This window comes from Liolophura sinensis, chromosome 3 (genome assembly GCF_032854445.1).
Source record: "Liolophura sinensis isolate JHLJ2023 chromosome 3, CUHK_Ljap_v2, whole genome shotgun sequence".
In the NCBI taxonomy this organism is placed as follows: Eukaryota; Metazoa; Mollusca; class Polyplacophora; order Chitonida; family Chitonidae; genus Liolophura; species Liolophura sinensis.
Genome location: NC_088297.1, coordinates 10,621,967 through 10,642,330, shown reverse-complemented (window position 1 = coordinate 10,642,330; position 20,364 = coordinate 10,621,967). Strand labels below are relative to the sequence as shown.

General features: G+C 40.1%; 1 protein-coding gene and 1 non-coding gene across 2 annotated transcripts; one reads left to right on the top strand and one right to left on the bottom strand.

Moving 5' to 3' along the window:
- Positions 1 to 5,555: 5,555 nt before the first annotated feature.
- On the bottom strand, positions 5,556 to 5,628 carry Trnaf-gaa (transfer RNA phenylalanine (anticodon GAA)). Its single transcript has one exon. It is a non-coding gene; the product is annotated as a tRNA-Phe (tRNA).
- Positions 5,629 to 6,069: 441 nt separating this feature from the next.
- LOC135464085 (uncharacterized) lies at positions 6,070 to 19,604 on the top strand. The gene is made up of 13 exons (XM_064741574.1): positions 6,070 to 6,294; positions 7,255 to 7,598; positions 9,960 to 10,106; positions 11,054 to 11,156; positions 12,526 to 12,691; positions 13,183 to 13,299; positions 14,060 to 14,211; positions 15,186 to 15,285; positions 15,881 to 15,995; positions 16,773 to 16,894; positions 17,519 to 17,621; positions 18,070 to 18,188; positions 18,939 to 19,604. Exons 2-13 carry the CDS (start codon positions 7,346 to 7,348, stop codon positions 19,062 to 19,064), a joined length of 1,623 nt encoding a protein of 540 aa, XP_064597644.1. The 5' UTR covers positions 6,070 to 6,294; positions 7,255 to 7,345; the 3' UTR covers positions 19,065 to 19,604.
- Positions 19,605 to 20,364: the final 760 nt, after the last annotated feature.

Here is a 20,364-nt window from a genome sequence, read left to right as displayed (position 1 = left end):
TTACGTCGCCTTGCAGTTGTAGACGATTGTAATACAGTCTCAGAAGACTGCGAACAAACCAAGGTGCGCTCGTTCTCACCTGTGCCTTGTGTCATTTCTCCTATGGCTGGGGTCACCCCCACAGTTGTTTCACCGTCGATGTTCCAGCCAACTGACTTTCCATTCAGTGGACTTCTTATTCCATGTAGTCCCACATTTGGAGTCCGTGATCACTGACCACCCATCTGTTTGCTGGCTTCTATCGGTCGATTTGAACTCACTTGAACTGTTTTCACATTTTTCCACCGTACTATTGTTTGGGATACTGTCGAGCATGCTCTGGTCTAGCCTACCACCGCCCTCCCTTCCCATTTACACGCTTTCATTATGATCCACACCACTGTTCTTCTCGTCATCTGGGTTTAGGTTGGCAGTCAAAGGTGGCACTGACTGAAGGCTTCCCGTCTCTGCACGCTCGCAGTATTCCAGACCACAGCGCTAACAAAGTTCGTGTCACAGCTACAGTCCTTTGACCCGCAAACTTCACACTATGAACAATAGCACTTGCTACCATACTTGTGACACCCCACACATCAGTCCGCATTAAAGGCATGGGCTACATGTCCTTGCTCTCCGCACTTGTAGCACCTGAAGTCCGGGCAATGACGAAATATATGGTCATCTGCCAAACACAGTGAACACACCTTCAACTCCGCATTGTCTCCAGTTGAAAATTTCAAGGCGTATGTTCTTAACTTTCATGTACCTTGTGCCGTCAGCCACTTTGGTTCCAGGATAAAACCTCTGAAATAACCTATGATTTCCACGCCAAATTCCTCCAGTTTCTTCACTATTTCATCATCATCCCCACATGCAGATAGGCGCAAAAAAGACACGACAAGAATTCTTTGTGTCACACCCGTACACGCACAAAATTGGCCGTCAACTTCAAATCCATCACCCAGCAAACAATTCGATGCTTTGTCCCCAAGTGTTAGCTTGTATTTCTAAGCTCCTTTAGGTACACAGGACAGTAAGCCGTTCAGTCCACACGCCTCATCTACGACTCGAATAACTTTCTCGGCAGAAATTTTTGCAGTGTCTCCAACATCAAACAATAAGTGAGAAATCCTTTTTGTAATGTCTTCCTCATTCTTGTGGCCCCCGGCTCCTGGAAGAAACTAGGAACCACCAGTTGCAATTATTCATCAGCACTACTACAACAACAACAACACAATATTATGCTTTGGGCTCTGTAAACTCGCCGGATCACCTCGGCTGTCAGCACGCACTCCAAAAGTGTTTGTCTTGTCAGCCGGCGCTAGGGCAGCGTAATGACCCAGAAGCCTCTCACCAATGAGGTCGTTGTGAGTTCAAGTCCAGCTCATGCTGACATTCTCTCCGGCCGCATGTGGGGAGGTCTTCCAGCAACCTGCGGATGGTCGTGGGTTTCCACCGGGCTCTGCCTGGTTTCCTCCCACCATAATGTTGGCCGTCGTCGTATAAGTGAAATATTCTTGAGTACGGCGTAAAACACCAATCAAATAAATAAATAGATAAATAAATAAATCTTGTCAGCCGCCGAGTAAGCTTTCGCCGAAACCCAAGATTGAACAATGGACATATAGATCTTCAGTCTAAAGCTCTTTTAGCTTTTTTTTTTTTCAAGAAAAATTTGTCATTCTTTTTTTATCTTGTGGGATAACCTGAAATATGAACACATCTTCACAAGTCAACCTCGAGTGCTATATATCGACAAATTAAAATGACCATACCAATGCAAATTTTCAGAGCCCATTCACAGGTCTATTTCAAAAAGGGCATCTTGTCTCTCGTACAACAGTTCTTTCGGTCCATAAAGTGAAAAAAACTGATCGCAAGAACACGAAAGGAATCACGATCTGAGCATCAGTTTTAAGCCAGACTTGTTGCACGGATACATTGTTCGGCAGATTCCGTGGTCAGCAATGAAATCCACCTGCCTAAAGTCTAGAAAAACATAAGCTGTAAGAAACATATTTTTTCAGATCTTTAGTCTAACGCTCTCCTAACTGAGCTATTTCGGCCGACGAAATTTCTCACACATTTTAGTCACAACAACCGAACTTCTAACTCATTACATCACTTTTCTTCAAGAAAAGATTGTCATCCTTTTTTGTATTCTGGGAAAACGTCAAACATGAACACATGTTCACAAGTGTACCCCGAGTGCTATGTATTAGTATCGTCAAATTAAAATGAGCATACCAATGCAAATTTTCAGAGCCCATTCACAGGTCTATTTCGATAAAGGATATCTTGTCTATACGACAACAGCTTTTTCGGTTCATAAAGTAAACAATGAGTTTCATCATGTCAAAAATGATCGCAAGCACACGTAGGTATTCACGATTTTATCATCAGTTTTCAGCATAATTCGTTGCACGGATACATTGTCCGGCAGATTCCGGGGTCAGCAATGAACTCCACCTGCTTCAAATCCAGAAACCATAAGATGCTCGAAAAATATTTGTCTTGCCAGCCGTCGAGTAAGTTTATCCCGAAATTCGGAATTGAAACAGCAAGCTTTAGACCTTCAGTTTAACGCTCCCCCAACTGAGATATTTAAGCAGACGAAATTTCTCCCGCATTTTAGTCACAAGAATAAACCTTTCAACACATTACATCAGCCTTTTTTTAAAGAAGAATTGGTTATTCTATTGTTCTATTCTGGGATAACATTAAATATGAACACATGTTCACAAGAGCACCTCGAGTGCTAAATATCATCAAACTATAGTGGCAACGCCAATCCAAATTTTCAGAGGCCCTTTCAGTTGATCTCTAATATTCCCTAACATTCCCTTGCTATCTGACAGATGTCGGCTCGTAAAAATGTATAGACATTGCTATGGGAGCGGTTGACTGTGATGTAAAGACGATGTTATGGGAGGGGTTGACTGTGATGTATAGACGTTGTTATGGGTCCAGCTGACTGTGATGTATAGACGTTGTTTTGGAAGCGGTTGACTGTGATGTATACACATTGCAATCGGGGCGGTTGACTGTGATGTATCGACGTTGTTATGGGAGCGGTTGAATGTGAGGTATAGACGTTGTTATGGGAACGGTTGACTGTGATGTATAGACGTTGTTATGGGAGCGGTTGACTGTGATGTATAGACGTTGTTATGGGATCGGTTGACTGTAACTGAGTAATTCACGCCTGCCTGTCTTGACATCGCAAAGATGCATGCACGAGGTACGGGTTCAATTCAAGCGTTGGGCAGATAAGTGGTAAACTTTCCCCCGACCTCACTGTACGTGGATCCTTGCTATCAATTTAGGCGTCGACTAAGCTTGTATGACCGTTTGCGCATGTAGTCTGACGTTTGTTGAAGACCATGCACTTGTCTTTCACTAATAGGCTGGTGTGCATGTCTGAGCATCGCATATGGAGAATTGATTTGTAGTTGTGTTTGTGATCAGTAATTTGCCCAAAGTCGGAGGTTCGCGCTGAACATTCCGGTTTCCCACCCATCACGCTGACCGCCATCAATATCGTAAAAGTCAAAAAATCTTGAGTGTGCTCAAATATAGTACTGCACAACAGAATTGGATTTTATGTATCACTGTGTGTATTTTTATATTTGGCTATATATTTATTTATTTGTTTCATTGATGTTTTACGCCATAAGAATATTTCAATGATACGACAACGACCTGCATTATGGTGGGCAGAGCCCCGGGGGGGAAACCACAACCATCCGCAAGTAGACCTTCCCACGTACATCGGAGAGGTAGCCTGCTTACACTATATACTTGAACTCACAGCAACCACATTGGTGAAAGGCTCCTGGGCCATCGCGCTGGTACGCTTAACACCTCGGCCACTAAGATCCCTGTTTGGCTATATAAACCAAAAAGGTATTGTTCAATTTATAACAGATGTGAATGAATTTCCTTGACTAATAAATACTGACCACCATCGCACACGTATAAGTGAAAACTTCATGTGTATGGCGTGATATTGCTTATTTGTGATCGAAAAATGCACACGCTTATGCTAATGTACAGGGAACAATCAAACGTTTACGAAATAAAGTGAATATTTCAATGAGCTGCCTGTGAAAAAAAAAATCATTTGACTATTTGACACCATTAAGTATTGGTTCATATCGGCTTTTCTTCCACTTCCACGTAGGCTACATGTAACAGACATTGACTGACTTATTATTTTGTGTTTTACAGGTATTTGATAACTCACCTGACGTACCGTTGCATCTAAAACAGCGTTAGTTCGATTCCAACACACATATTTATCTATTTATTTATTTGTGTTCAACCTCCTACTCGAGAATTTATCACTTGCATGATGGCGGTGGGGTTTGAGGGTGGAGAAAACCGGAGTGCCCCGCGCAAGTCTCCACACTGTTGGGCATGCACCTTTAAAGCCGTCTGACATACTGTTGCATCTGAAACAGCGGTAAAACAGAAACAGCAAGAGTTGGATTCGAACAAGTAACCTAATTGCCCAAAGTCAGCCAGCCACCACCGAAGAAACCATCTGAGCTATTCAGAGGTCTCATGCATTGGTCAATTGGCCACGCCTGTCTGTTTGCGGCAGAGCCACCGACACCCCATCCCCTACTGCTCTACATTCTCTCTCTACGACAGGCCTTAAAATCTTATGGTTTTAAGTATAAAAGACCTGGAGGAGTATACACCCTGGAGGAGATATATCTGCGCATGGGTTACTACGTATGAACAGTTAGAGCACAATTAAATCAACTGATCACATTTCACCGGTTACGTTCAGATACCTGCGGGAATTATACGAAGTTAACTCTTAACTACATATCACAGCAACATTATTATAATATTACACAACACCAGCCCTGTTTCCAATCATCAGACAGAAATCAACACGATTAATCCACACCCTGTTACTATGCACAAGCCATCGATATTTGACGCACGGTAATAACAATATTTAATTGTTATTCTTGGATTTATTTATTTATTTATTTGATCGTTGTTTTACGCCGTACTCAAGAATATTTCACTTATACGACGACAGAGAGCATTATTGTGGGAGGAAACCGGGCAGAGTCCGGGCGAAAACCACGACCATCCGCAGGCTGCTGCAGACATTCCCACGTATGGCCGGAGAGGAAGCCAGCATGAGCTGGACTTGAACTCACAGCGACCGCATTGGTGAGAGGCTCCTGGGTCATTACGCTGCGCTAGCGCGCTAACCTACGTTATTCTTTGAAGCGCTATTAAATAGTATTACTATACCATCACTGCCGAGGGTGCTTTGCAGCTTAACTGCTCAAGCTGTAGTCTATGCAATGTTTTCACACCGATATTCATCGATGTTGGTATATATATCTTTCTCACTTGGGTAAATTGCTCAGAATTATGATTACCGTGCAATAGGGAACGAGGACAAATTTTTAGGCTAATTATATGGTCGTTTAAAACATGTTTAAAAGGTCCAATCGATCGTTATTTACGTTCAGTATAAACTGCACTTGTCCACAAAAGCTAAAAAAATAAAAAAAACTTGTCGTGCCAGCCGCCGAGTAGGCTTTTGCCGAAACCCGGGATTGAACCAGGGACCTTTAGATCTTCAGTCTAACGCTCTCCCAACTGAGCTATTTCGGCCGACAGTTATTTGGCGTGTTTTTAGTCAACAGATTATGCCCTATATTTTGTTCTGAATTTCTTTCTATAAAATGTACTTCTTTCGTAGGATGGAATAAATTTGGTAAAGATCACAAATTGTACAGCCACCGGACGAAGCATGTAACGTGCACAGCTTTCAAATCAAATTAAACAAAATTTTATAGGTGGTGTAGCTTACATGGTATCCTCAAGCAAAACTCCTTTTCGTTGATATTAGCAAAATCTATTAGTCAAGCGTTAGATGCTAAATGAGCAAACTGGACTAAATCCAAAGTCGGTGCAGTCTGGATGGGCGGAAACCCGGCAAAGGGAGATAACCTGACTGAGACGTTTCCCAGGGTTTTGTTTTTGAGCAGACGACGTTTGTCACATAGTTGGGGCGACAGAGAAGTTTTGTTTGCCGCAGATTCTTGGTTTTACTGATTGTGAACGCGAGATATTTAGATTAAAAGGTCATCTAACATCTGGCCTTGCGGGAAGGAGAGTCAGAAAATGGGTTAAAAGATTGGCGACTGGTTAAAGTCCGTAAATATTATCGCGCCAGTAGCCTAATCGAAACACGCGCACACTGACTGTGACTTGTGAAAGCAAGTTTTGTGGACTGCTGAAAAAGGTTTTTGTCTCTTTGACTTCCACTGGGGTCGGGTAAGCACGTCAGTTGTTGATTCACCAACATCATGTCACAAAGTACCGTATACAGTAATTTGCGTCATCTGTATGATCGCATAGTAGCTAGGATTTCGATGTGAATTGAAAAGGCCTACTAGTGCTACTTTGTACACAACATGTGTAAGTTAATCCATAGAGGTAAAGGCTCGAACTCAGAAACTAAAGACCGCTAGTTCAAATCCCCTGCTGGTAAGCCTGGTTATATCAAGTTTTGACTTAAGCCAGAAACAGCTTTGTGGAATTGGGAGCAGGCAAGGAAGTGTACATATGAGCTAATTACATATGTAACAGTCAGTTGAGGGTTGTAAAAACTCAGTTGTCAACTCACATTATTGTACACCGTCTGATGTCACAGTGTCTAGAGCGCATTTCTGGCCATTCCAAATCCGACCTGGAACCGCTTTTCCAGCCTTGTGGTTGTGATGTCTGCCTCTGGGACACCTGGGATCAAATTCATGTTGGGTCATACCCAAAACCGTAAAACTGGTACTGGTTGCTGCCTCGTTTTGTGCTCAGCACTGAGATGTAGAGCAAAGAAATAGGAAAAATGTCCTGTTGCCTGTATAAAGTGATTGCGTGGGATGTCTGGTGTCTTTGGCATGATTCTTCATTTCAGTGGCGGCAGCACTTTGGCAGCATTTACTTTCCCAGCCCTAAGAATATACACTGTATATCCTCACACCAAATGACTCCTAGTTGTCATATGAATGATATATTATCAATTACAAGGTAAAACCTCAAGCACATATACCTACCTGTGTACAATCAACTACACATGGATTCCCTTGGATTACACAGTCAAGGCACATGTACAAACATGTACTTATCATGGGCTAGTGAGGTAAAAATATGAAATTTATGAACAAAAAATAAAACTAACATATTTTTGTAGTGAGAAGATGTATTTGATTTGTATGTACTTTGCTGTTATTTCAGAGAGCAGCTGAGTGGGACATATAACCTGATTACTGGCTTATGGGCAAGTTTTTCTAAATCATAGGGGGACTTACAGGAACAGTTTACCAACATGGATTGCCTGTCTCTTTTGGAACATGTAATAGTTACCCTATTCCTGGCTGTCTTGATCAGCATATACATGAACAAGGGCAGAGAGGAATTCTTCAGGATACTTTTACTTGGTCTTAAGTCCCTGCCAGGTATGCAGGGCTTGATCAGCCGAGTTCTGAAAGGGGAGGTAACTAACTTTGTCAAGCAGGTGAACCTGGATGAGACAACAAAAGGTGGCAAGAGACCCCCACGTGTTGTGATACCCAAAAAAGGTAAGTGAACATGATTCAAACCCAATTGGGGAGAACTTGCATGGGGTTCTGTTTATTGATAGCTGTGGCCCACCAAATGTTGTTTGTCCATACCACAGAATGTTAATTAACCATTTACACATTACCCCATAAATTTTAATTCGTTAGCAGCCCAGCACAGCGTAATGACCCAGGAACCTCTCACCAATGTGTTCACTGTGAGTTCAAGTGCAGCTCATGTTGCCTTCCTCTCCAGCCGTACGTGGGATGACCTGTCAGCAACCATGAATGGTCGTGGGTTTCCCCAGTGCTTTGCCCGGTTTCCTCCCATCATAATGCTGGCTGCCGTCGTATAAGTGAAATATTCTTGAGTACAGCATAAAACACCAATCAGATCAGTAAATACACAAACATAAATTATATTTTAGATTTACTGTAATAATTGATTTATATATTTATTTGATTCCTGTTTAACACAATACTCAAGAATTTTTCACTTACATGTATGCCATAGCATTCAGTCTGATGGCTAGAGGAAACAGAAGCGCCCAGGGTAAACCATTTGGCAAACTAGTGACGAACTTCCCCATGCATGTGTCCCGTACAGATATAACCCATACATGAACTTCAGTCTGCAAAAACAGCCAAACACACATATCATCTGCCACTTAATGTTGCCATTAACAAGCCAGAGATCAGAAATTTCCTGTCTCAAGACTTGTCATTGAACCCACACCCGTGTGTGTCCTGGCGAGAAAAGTGTCTCCAAATTGTCCAAAAGAAGAAATTAATTTTAGGATTATTCATAAGTAGGAGCCATCATGGCCAAGTGGTTATAGTGTGCTAGCGCAACACATGGATCCAGGAATTTACCACCATTGTGATCAATGTGAGTTGAAGTCCAGTTCATGCTGATTTCCTCCCCCAGTTGTATATGGGAAGGTCTACCAGCAACCTGATTCCCTCTGACCATATAAATGAAATGTTCTTGAGTACAGCGTAAAACACCAATGAAATAAATAAATATATATTCTCATGTGAAAAGTAGTAAATTTTGTTTTGGGAGCAAGTGCCTGTTGTTGTGATTCTTGTTAACTTTTCAGGCCCCAAATATTCTTGGCCTGAATACGGGAGTTTCGAGTTGAAACTTCTTTATTGCTGAAGGTTAATAGCCCCTTCTGTACCATGTGATGACAAGTGATTGGTAAATTAATTTCAGCAAAAGTTGAAATTTCAAAACAAGTCGCATGATAGAGTAGGATATGATTTTTTTCAGTACCTTTAGCGGCAAAATAGTTCGATCTTAGAACTCCTATCTAGTTGAAATATACATTTATATGCATTATGATCACAGCACCTGTAACTGTTGTACTATATCACATACTCCCATTACTATTGTACTATATCACATACTCTCATTACTATTGTACTATATCACATACTCTCATTACTATTGTACTATATCACATACTCTCATTACTATTGTACTATATCACATACTCTCATTACTATTGTACTATATCACATACTCCCATTACTATTGTACTATATCACATACTCTCATTACCATTGTACTATATCACATACTCCCATTACTATTGTACTATATCACATACTCCCATTACTATTGTACTATATCCCATACTCCTATTACTATTGTACTATATCATATACTCCCATTACTATTGTACTATATCACATACTCCCATTACTATTGTACTATATCATATACTCCCATTACTATCGTACCATATCACATACTCTCATTACTGTTGTACTATATCATATACTCCCATTACTATTGTACTATATCACATACTCTCATTACCATTGTATTATATCACATACTCCCATTACTATTGTACTATATCACATACTCCCATTACTATTGTACTATATCCCATACTCCCATTACTATTGTACTATATCACATACTTCCATTACTATTGTACTATATCACATACTCCCATTACTATTGTACTATATCACATACTCCCATTACTATTGTACTATATCACATACTCCCATTACTATTGTACTATATCCCATACTCCCATTACTATTGTACTATATCACATACTTCCATTACTATTGTACTATATCACATACTCCCATTACTATTGTACTATACCACATACTCCCATTACTATTGTACTATATCACATACTCCCATTACTATTGTACTATATCCCATACTCCCATTACTATTGTACTATATCACATACTCCCATTACTATTGTACTATATCACATACTCCCATTACTATTGTACTATATCATATACTCCCATTACTATTGTACTATATCACATACTCCCATTACTATTGTACTATATCGCATACTCTCATTACTGTTGTACTTTATCACATACTCTCATTCACAGGTATTCCTTATGATGAGCTTCGTGAAGCCATGGCCAAATTCAAGGCAGCCGAGACAAACCATGTGGAAGGGAAAATATTTGCCTACACTTACACGCTGTTTGATGAACATTTCCAGCTACAGAAGGATTGTTTTAAAATATTTGGAGGTATACATATACATCTGATTTTTGGGATAGACTGTTTGATCATAAATGACTTCCTGTGTTGGCTGAGCAATCTAGAGGGTTCACAAGGAGAAGATTTGTGTTCTGTTGGGCTAATAACCGGGTCATACCTAAGATGTTTAGATAAGAGTGTTTAAGATGTTTGGGTATTACCATGATACTGGGTTCTCTGCATGCATATTCAGAATTCACCGTCATATCTTTATGTACACTGTCTCCCCCTTGTGTACACTGTCACCCTCATGTGTACACTGTCACACCATTGCGTTCACTGTCACACCCTTGTGTGCACTGCCATGCATATATGTACTCTGTCAAACTTATTTGTACACTGTCACACTCGTGTGTACACTGTCACACCCATGTGTACACTGTCACACCCTTGTGTACACTGTCACACCCTTGTGTACACTGTCACACCCATGTGTACACTGTCACACCCTTGTGTAGGCTGTCACACCCATTTGTGCACTGCAATACCTTTATGTACACTGTCACACCCATGCGTACATTACCATATGTATATCAACACTGTCACACCCGTGTGTACACTGTCATCCCTGTATGTACACTGTCACATTCATTTGAATACTGTCACGCCCATTGGCCATGTGAACATTGTCACATCCATATATACACAATGACACCCGAGTGTACACTGTCGGAAACATGTTCACATCTTTTAGTAAAGTTGTAAGCATGCATGGTGGTACACCAGGCATTCTACTGTACATATATATGTACATGTGGAGCTGTTCATACAGAGCCCAGTATATACACATACATATACTTGTACACCTGTTTGTAAGCACACCTATGTTATTAACAGGTTATGTTGAACACCTGGTTGTAACCATGGAATGTTTTCAGAATCATGGTATCTTGTACACTTTTACCAGAGGCTGTTCTCACTTGATCTGTTGTTTCAGAAAAAGCAGGGTATTCTGAGAACCATGATGCTTTAGTCAGCCTATTTCATCAAGCCTTCCTTCATGAGAATGCCCTCAACCCCATGATTTATCCAAGCCTCAGGTTAGTCTGAGTTTCAGTTTCACTTTTGAGATGACATGTTGTTTGAGTTGTGTTTTATTTGTTGCCTTCAGAGCAAAGGTGGTGATCAGGTCATTCTCTTGGTCTCACAAGATGCAGTTGTTTTTTTTTTTTTTTTTGATTGGTGTTTTATGCCGTACTCAAGAATATTTCACTTATACGACGACGGTCAGCATTATGGTGGGTGGAAACCAGGCGGAGCCCCGAGGAAACCCACAACCATCCACAGGTTGCTGACAGACCTTCTCACTTATGGCCGGAGAGGAAGCCATCATGAGCTGGACTTGAACTAACAGCGACCGCACTGGTGAGAGACTCCTGGGTCATTAGGCTGCACTAGCGCGCTAACCAACTGAGCCATGGAGGCCGCCTCACAAGATGCAGGTTCAGATCAAGCCTTTGACAGGAAATTTGTGGATTCACCTCAACACTCTTATTCTTCATGGGCCCTTAAAGCAGTCAATAAAGCAGTAAAGATGTCCCCCAACCTCTCCATCATAGGGAAAGTTTGTCAGTAACTTGCCACAGGCTGGTGGTTTTCGCCAGACACTCTCAGGCTGGCTTCATCCACCCATAAAACTTGGGACGGTGTCAAACAAGAAGGAAATGTAAGGAAAATAATGAGACAAAGTTTGGGCACATATTAACAGAAATAATGTTTTTATATTTTTTTTTTCTTTTTGGAATTATATTGTCAGATATCTCATTAGATAGTGCTTTAACACTGAAAATATAAAACAAACAGCTCCGTATGCAGCTTGGGGCCTCCATGGCCCAGGTTGGATAGCGCTGTAGTACAGTTAATGACCCAGGAGCCTCTCACCAATGTGGTTGTTGTGAGTTCAAGTCCAGCTCATGCTTGCTTCCTCTCCGGCTGTAAGTGGAATGGTTCGCCAGCAACGATACTGATGGTTGCAGGTTTCTCAAAGGCTCTGCCCGGTTTCCTCCCAACAGAATGCTGGTGGCCATTGTATAAGTGAAATATAAGTATAAGTGAGTACGGCGTAAAACACCAATCAAATAAATCCGTCTGCAGCTTTGTGTGAGTACATAATGCAGCAGCCTGGTACAGGTAAAAATGCGGCATCACCTTGTGAATATGATAAATTGTGGAATTCCGTTTACAAGCCTTCAGATAAGTGCCACAGTCAACAACAACCCTTTGGAGAAAGTGGTACGACCCATGTGTCCATGTTGTATTCTACTGGAGCGAGGTTCCTTGGGCTATACCATTTTGCACATAAGGTGTGTTTCAAAAATTCCAGGGCCATATTACATGGATTTGGTTTAAAGGTTTCCCAATCAGATTTCCCTGTCATGTTCATAACATGTGAAATTTTTATTGATGTAGGCGTTTTGAGACGGAGGTCGTGAGCATGGCTGCTGCCATGTTGAACGGTAATGAGAATGCAACTGGCTTCCTCACCTCAGGTGGGACAGAAAGTGTCCTGATGGCTGTCAAGACTTACAGAGATCGGGCACGCAAACTTTTCCCTCACATCAAAGAACCTAATATCGTGAGTGAGAAATTGAAAACACAGTTTTTTGATTGAAATTGAAAGTCGATCGTCTCCTAAAGGTTTTTCACATGATTGGTGTATGAAACTAAGGACTGTAGTCTATTGATTTGACTAGAAAATAGCTAGACTTTTTTTCTCTTGTATTAATAAAATCCGAATATAGTGTGTCTATGATTTGAGAATTCCAACATGGAGTAACTCTACATTGTAGGACGGAGCGGGCCATCGGGTAGAGCATGTAGAGATGCTTGCATTCCGATTGCTAAGACACACATAGTGCGGGCTTTAACTGGGTATTGGGCAGGGAATTTGTTGATTTGGGATTGATGCTCGCATGACAGCTCGTGCAGTGTAGCGTTAATCCCTGCTAATATGATGTGCACATCTTTACATTACGAAGTTTATCAGTATCTTGCCAAGGGTTGGTGGTTTATTTCACATACATGTAGATGTGCATGCACCTGTAAGACTACTCTGTGTACACCCAGGTGGCTCCTATTACCATTCACCCCGTGATGGAGAAAGCTGCCCATTACTTTGGCTTGAAGGTTTATCACGCCCCAGTGGGACCAGACTTCAGGGTGGATGTCCAGGCCATGGAAAAGGTGAGTCTCCAGTGGATATTAAAGGTGTCAGTGAAGGATTGTTGTCATTATTACATTATTTCAGTTTGTTTCACCTTTGTTGTAATGTTATGGATATTTAACAATGACATCAACACAAGAAGCCAATTCAAGGTCATCTTGCAAAATCAGTACATAAGGTCATCTTGTGAAGTCAATACACAAGTTCATCTTGTTAAGTCATTTCTCAAGGTCATCTTGGGAAATCAAGACTCAAGATCATCTTGCAAAGTCAATTCTCAAGGTCCTCTTGTGAAGTCATTTAATACACGATGACATATAGTGAAGTCGATACACAAGGTCATCTTGTGAGGTCAATACACAGGGTCATCTTGTTGAGTCAGTTCTCAAGGTCATTTTTTGAAGTTATTACTCAAGATCAACATCACCACCAAAATCATTCTGAAGGTGTAGTCCCACAAAAATGTCAGAAATCATGAATTTATTTGATTGGGGTTGGGCGCTGTACTCAAGAATACTTCACCTTTACAATGACAGCCATCATTATGTTGGGTACGAAAGAAAAGTGACATCATTTGACATCGTTGTGATGAAAAACAAATTTTGCCATGTGTTCCTGTAATCAAAAAAAAACATCACAAAAAACTTTTTTGGTTACAGGATCACATGTATGGCAAAATTTCAGTCTGAAGTTGAATATAATAATCAAATATATAAATAAAAGATGTATGGTAATGGGTGTATTGTCACATTACTTAAGCCCACCTCCCTCTGTCCACAGCTGATCACCCCCAATACAATTCTGCTGGCCTCATCTGCCCCCCAGTTCTGTCACGGCATTGTAGATCCTATAGACAAGGTGTCAGAGCTGGCTGTAAGACGTGGACTTCCACTTCACATCGACGCCTGTTTTGGGGGATTCATGCTGCCGTGGTATGTACATTGCATTTGACATGATATCAAAGATGGCAAAAATACACATTGTTGCCGAGCACTAAGAGATTAGGGCAAGGAAGCAAGGCTGGTTGGCCCAGTTTCAGCATAATGTGACCGGGTGGGGTGTCATGTCTGGTTTCTTCAGTGTCTGCAGCACTTTGGCGACATGCACTTGCCCTGCCACAAGTAGAAACAATATTGGTAAAAACACTTAATGACTCCTCACTGTCATATGACGGAAAAATTATTGTATGTGTACAGTATGTGTACATTAATGTACTAGGTTCATGTTGATGATAACATTTATCATAGACTATTTCATTGTCTTCAGGGTCAGAAGTATATCTTGTGACTTGGTTTTTTTCATCAGCGTGGGTGCAATGTGTATGCTGATGTGCATGTACGCATGTCAACCCTTCAGTTCTGCTCAGTGCCATATTATTTCTTTATACTTTTGTTTCTTTTTTTGCTTTCTTCTTTCTTTCCTTCCTTCCTTATTTATTTATTTATTTGAAATGCATGTATTTGTTCCATTGTTAAGCCTACTTGTGGCTGATCACTTAGACAAATTACCTGTAGCAATAACTCATAGCCACGGGGCACATCCATATCACACTCCATGTCACACACATTTTAATTTGTTCTTTTACTTTTGTGTGAGCCGCAAAGCAATCTCCTACAGTTTGCTCAGTGTTTGTTGTTTTGGGGTTTTTTTCCGTTCATACCTCAGTGAACAGAAATTAGCTGCAGGCAATGTTTTATTGAATTTATTTTTTGAAATACAGGTATTTATCAATTTTCTTAAGCGCACTTTGACAAAGTGCATACAGCAATAGATCATAGCCGTCTACATGTGTACCACATTCCAAACATTTTAATTTGCTTTTTAAATTCTTTTCAGTCTTGTAAATTAACATGAATTTTTTTTTTTTTTGCTTGCCCCTTTAAAGTTTGTGTGCTATGAATTTCAGGGTAGAAAAGTTAGGTTACTCAGTTCCAGACTGGGACTTCCGTGTGCCCGGGGTCACCTCAATATCAGCGGATATTCACAAATACGGATATGTTGTCAAGGTAACCCTTTAAATTCACACTAGAGCATTACAAAGTAAAGATTTTGATTATGTCTATCCAATGGTATCTTTGTGAATTAAAGTCAAGCTCATGTTTGCAGTTGGTTGTGGATTTCCCTTGGCTTGGCCTGGTTTCCCCCTGCCTCTGTCTTGTTTCTCCCTGGCTCTACCTGGTTTCCCCCTGGCTCTGCCTGGTTTCCACCCACCACAGTGCTGATAGTCATTGTATAAGTGAAATATTTTTGAGTACGGTGTAAAGCACCATTCAGATAAATAAATTGATGATCTCTGTGATAAAATGATTGCTCAAGGACCCATGATCCAAATTTTAGAATATTATAAAATGAGAAGGGTGTGATAGTATTTTTTACAACTCGTTTGTTTATTTATTCATTCATTCGATTCAAGCTGTTTCACACTGGGGAAACCCCATACTTTGCAAGATGGATATGATATAAAGACACCGTTGTGCCCATGGAAGCTGACCTGTGACCTTGTATTATTTTATCATAGCCTTATCCAAGCTCTATCCAGTTTCTTGCTGCCATGTTAATCGATAGCCTTCCAGTTCAAGTCAGCAAATCATTGTGTTGCAGGGAGCCAGTGTTGTCATGTACCGAAATGAAGAGCTCAGAAAGCACCAAATCTTTACCTATGCAGAATGGCCAGGTGGATTGTATGGCTCCCCCAGCATGGCGGGAACTCGACCAGGTATGCAAATACTTCAGTGCTGAGGGTGACATGGAGAGAGGAAGGGAAAGGAGGGGAATGTGTTGCATCTCTAAGTCTGTAGGATACTTTCTGTGGGGTGAAATTTCTATATTGTATTTCCACATGTTGTGTGGTCACCTTTGACCTTGTATTATGACGCTCATGTGGATAGTTATTTATTTTTTATCTTGTAAGTTGTATCAGAGAGCACATTTGCCTGTGTAAATGTTGTCATGAGCACGTTTGACCTTGTACATTTTATCGTGGAGCATGTTTGACCTTGTATGACAGCTATTGGGTTTGGACTGTTATTTATACAAAGCACATTTGACCTTGTGAATTTTATCATGGTGCACATTTGACCTTGCAGAACGAAGTGTGTATTTTGCTACATTTGTATTAAGTGGTGTAACAGAGCACATTTGACCTTGCACAACAAGGTGTGTATTTTGCTTCATATGTATTAAGTTGTCAAACAGAGCACATTTGACCTTGCACAACAAGGTGTGTATTTTGCTACATTTGTATTAAGTTGTGTAACAGAGCACATTTGACCTTGCACAACAAGGTGTATATTTTGCTACATTTGTATTAAGTTATGTAACAGAGCACATTTGACTTGTATTGAAGCCCATGAGTTCAGCTCGCTACAGCAAGTATTGGAATACACAATTCAGCTATATATTTTTGTATGGCATATTTAAATTTGGAATAATTAATTAAACATGAACCACAGGTAAATCAGTGAACTGTCTTTGTCTCTTATCGCCCACACAGGAGGAAACATTGCAGCATCGTGGGCAGCCATGAGGGCTCTGGGAGAAGAGGGCTACATGTCCAAGGCCAAGGAGCTGATGGAGGCCACGATCAAGCTGAAAGATGGTATCAGGAAAATACCTGTAAGTCCTAGTGTATTAAAAATATCTGTAGGTCCTTATTAAGACCGTGTAAATTTTATCACGGGCACATTTGACCTGTAAGTATTCTAATTGACTAGAAAATGCTTTTAGGGTTTTAGTGTGCAAATAGCTGTGCTGTAATTCTTCAACCTTTTTGAATGTTTGCAAGGTGTTTATTCAAGCATATTGTGAAGGCATTATTCTGTGTTGACTTATAAAATTATACTTTTTGTGAAGCCCTGACACTGGCGAATCCAACCAATGTAGTTTTATGTCCAAAATCAAATTAAAAATGTGCATAAATTACACTGAAAGTTGCTCTGTCATACGCAAAAGAGTTGAGGAATTAGGGTAACAGTACATAAATGGACTAAATGCCAGCCAGTTCTGAGTACACGTGTACTTGTAATGCAAAGCTGATGTCAGATTTTGTAGAACAACTTTCAAAGAGCTTAGTAAGGTTTCTGAACTTAAGCCAAGACTTAAGGCGAAATTCATGTGCAGTATATAAATACCTTGAAAAGTAAGAACTGACTTAGTGTGTTATGTGTTTTCCGTTTCTCAGAAATCACATATTTCATAAATCCACAAATGTATTCTATCTTCCTGTTTTCTGTTTAACAGGCCCTGGAGATCATTGGAGAGCCCTGTATGACCTGTTTTGCAGCCCAATCAACAGACCCTGAGGTGGATATTCTGGCTGTCTCTGATGTCATGGAAACCAAAGGTAACGTAGTCAGCAATCCACTTTTTGAATCCAGGATGTGAAATGTAGTGGTGTAACAGACACAACTGTTACATTTTCCTATAATCCAGAATCCGGCCAGCAAAAGGTTTATAGCTGATGTACAAGGTGGAACAGTTAGTATCACTTATTTTTTTGGATGCTTGCTTAACTTTAGAAGTGGAAGTATGGCAGATGTTGCTAGTGCTGAAAGCTAAAAAAAAAATGTATGTCCCTCTCAGGTTTTTGACATTGTTTACAAGACAGACTAACAGTGTAAGAAAAGAGAAACTGTGTATACCTGCTGCAGTTACAGTTATGTGTGTTGGCTGCAAAGAGTTGACATTAACGACTCTGTCATGGAGTTTTTGAGTGAGGGGAAGGAACTCAGTAATTAAATAATAGCTCAAGCCTTATTAGAGACATAATAAATGGAATATTACCATTACAGGTTATAAAATGGAGAAGCAACAGAAGCCCAGCTCCCTCCACTTCTCCATACTTCCCCACCATGTTCCGTTTGTAGAGCCTCTGCTACAGGATCTGGCCAAAAGCTGTGATGAGGTCAAGGTCAGTGCACAAAAGAGTAATTAATCCATGATTAATGTAAACAAATTTCAGGACACAGTTAAACTAATTTACCTTTTTATGTTTTGAGTAAACAGCAGTTTTTTTTTTTTTTCTTTTTGTTTGATGATACCAGTAGGTAAAATTTATGTCCCTTTATTTATGTCTCAACCAACTTTGGTTCAGTATACATCAAATTTTCGTGATTCAAGTAATCTTGTTTTTCTTCGTTATGCCACAAATATCTTTGGTTTAGTGCTTAATTTTCAACTCTGATTGAATATTTTTCATGTTACAAAGTAACCAAACTTCCCTGTTTTCTATCTCTCGCTGATGTTGGTTTTATGATTCTTCTCTTTTGTATACATCAGCTAACTTTAACCAAGTTTTCATGATTCAAAGAAACCTTAAATTTCTCCTTTTTAATGACACAACTAACTTTGGTTGAGAGCACAGCCAAGTTTTCATGTTACAGCTAGTTTAAAACGAAAGTTTCCTTTTTTTTATACACAACCTACACCAATATGACTGTGTACCTTAACCTTCTCAGTAACTTTGCACTGAGTGACCCGTTCCATCAAGCTCTGGCACTGTCCTTTAATCAGTTAGCACTATATGGCTGTAAAATTGCAGATGTGGGGTTAAACCACAATCACTCATTCATTCACTCCTTTTTAACAAAACTTTCACAGACTTGAGTCAAACTCACACAGAACCAAGTGTTATTTGTTTTTTCCTTATCTGCTTTTGCAGGCAAACAAAACATTAGCCAAGAAGGGGAGTGCGGCCATGTATGGTATGGTCGCCACGATACCTGACAAAGCCATCATTAACGACTTTATCGTGGAGTTTTTCAGCGAGGTGTACAAGTGCAATTAATCCATTGAAGGGGAGATCACTCCAGACTGACAAACCAATTTAAGGTTTAAACGATTTCTCTTATTTATTAGAGGTATATTTTTCATCTGTCATCATCAAGTTAATGCCATGCAGTATGATATGGTAGAACTTTGAAAATCATTCATTAAAATGTTAGAAGTATGTTCGATATAGATGTATACGGTTTTTATTACATGTATTTTCAATGGATACGAGTGATTTTGTGTATTTTAGTAGTTTATCAATGAAAAATTTAGATTGTTGACTAGTAGCTTCCAAAATTACACTTTTTAATTACACTTAATTACACTGTTATGTGTGTATTTTTGTTATTGCACTTTATGCTTATGCTGTTTGAAAAAGGAATGTTCATGAAATAGTCTCCATAATTAAATTTATGCATTCTACCTGTGCGTATATACTATACTATTTATATCAAAGCTAGATATCTACAAGTATTAGTTGTCATGTAGGGAATTTTGGATACATAAGTATATTTTGATCTACAGTTGATAGATTTTCTATCCACAGTAAATTTTTACACAGTTATACATATATATTGATTTGTTTTAATGCTCGGCATTCTTATGGAAACAATAAACGTAAAGTTATCTGTGATAAAGATGTTTTTGTACTAGTTATTTTTTGTTTCCATTTTATCCAGTAAAGAAAAATAGCTGACAGTGGATGTGACTCTTCTTATGGCCATTTCAACTCAACAAGGATAAATGTCTTAAATATGCTTTGGTTGGCATTATTCTGGTTTGATTTAAAGTCATAAAATCATGTTTTCACGATGTGTTTACTGGACTGGTCCGATACACTGCTGTTTTTGGTCACTTTAACTATCTCCAAGAAGTGCAGACCTTGAGGCCTGATGTCTCAGCATTACGTCGGTTATGGAATTGTGGACTGGTGTCTCAGAGTGGACACAATAGTGAGTGAGTGAGTGAGTGCTTCGGGTTTAATGTCGTTCTCAACAATTTTTCAGTTATATGACGACGAAGGCATCCTTAGAGTGCATGTACTGTGCCTCTTTTTGCAGGACGGGATTTCCACGACTCTTTTATCTAGTGCTGCTTCACTAGACGACTTACCGAAGGCAAGTAAGCCGCCCCGCCCGAGCCATTATACTGATACGAGTCAACCAGTCATTGCACTATCCGCTTCATGCTGAATGCCAAGCTAGGAAGTTACAACTTCCTTTTTCAAAGTCTTAGGTGTGACCTCTACACTGGAATAACCCTGGATCTACAGTTCCCGAAGCGGACACCTTACCGACTGTGCTCTCGGGGCTGGT

Coding starts and splice junctions, on each gene's coding strand:
- LOC135464085 (XM_064741574.1), top strand. CDS start 7,346: ATGGATTGCCTGTCTCTTTTGGAACATGTAATAGTTACCCTATTCCTG. Junction 7,599..9,959: donor TGTTGTGATACCCAAAAAAG/GTAAGTGAACAT, acceptor TCTCATTCACAG/GTATTCCTTATGATGAGCTT. Junction 14,212..15,185: donor GGGGGATTCATGCTGCCGTG/GTATGTACATTG, acceptor TATGAATTTCAG/GGTAGAAAAGTTAGGTTACT.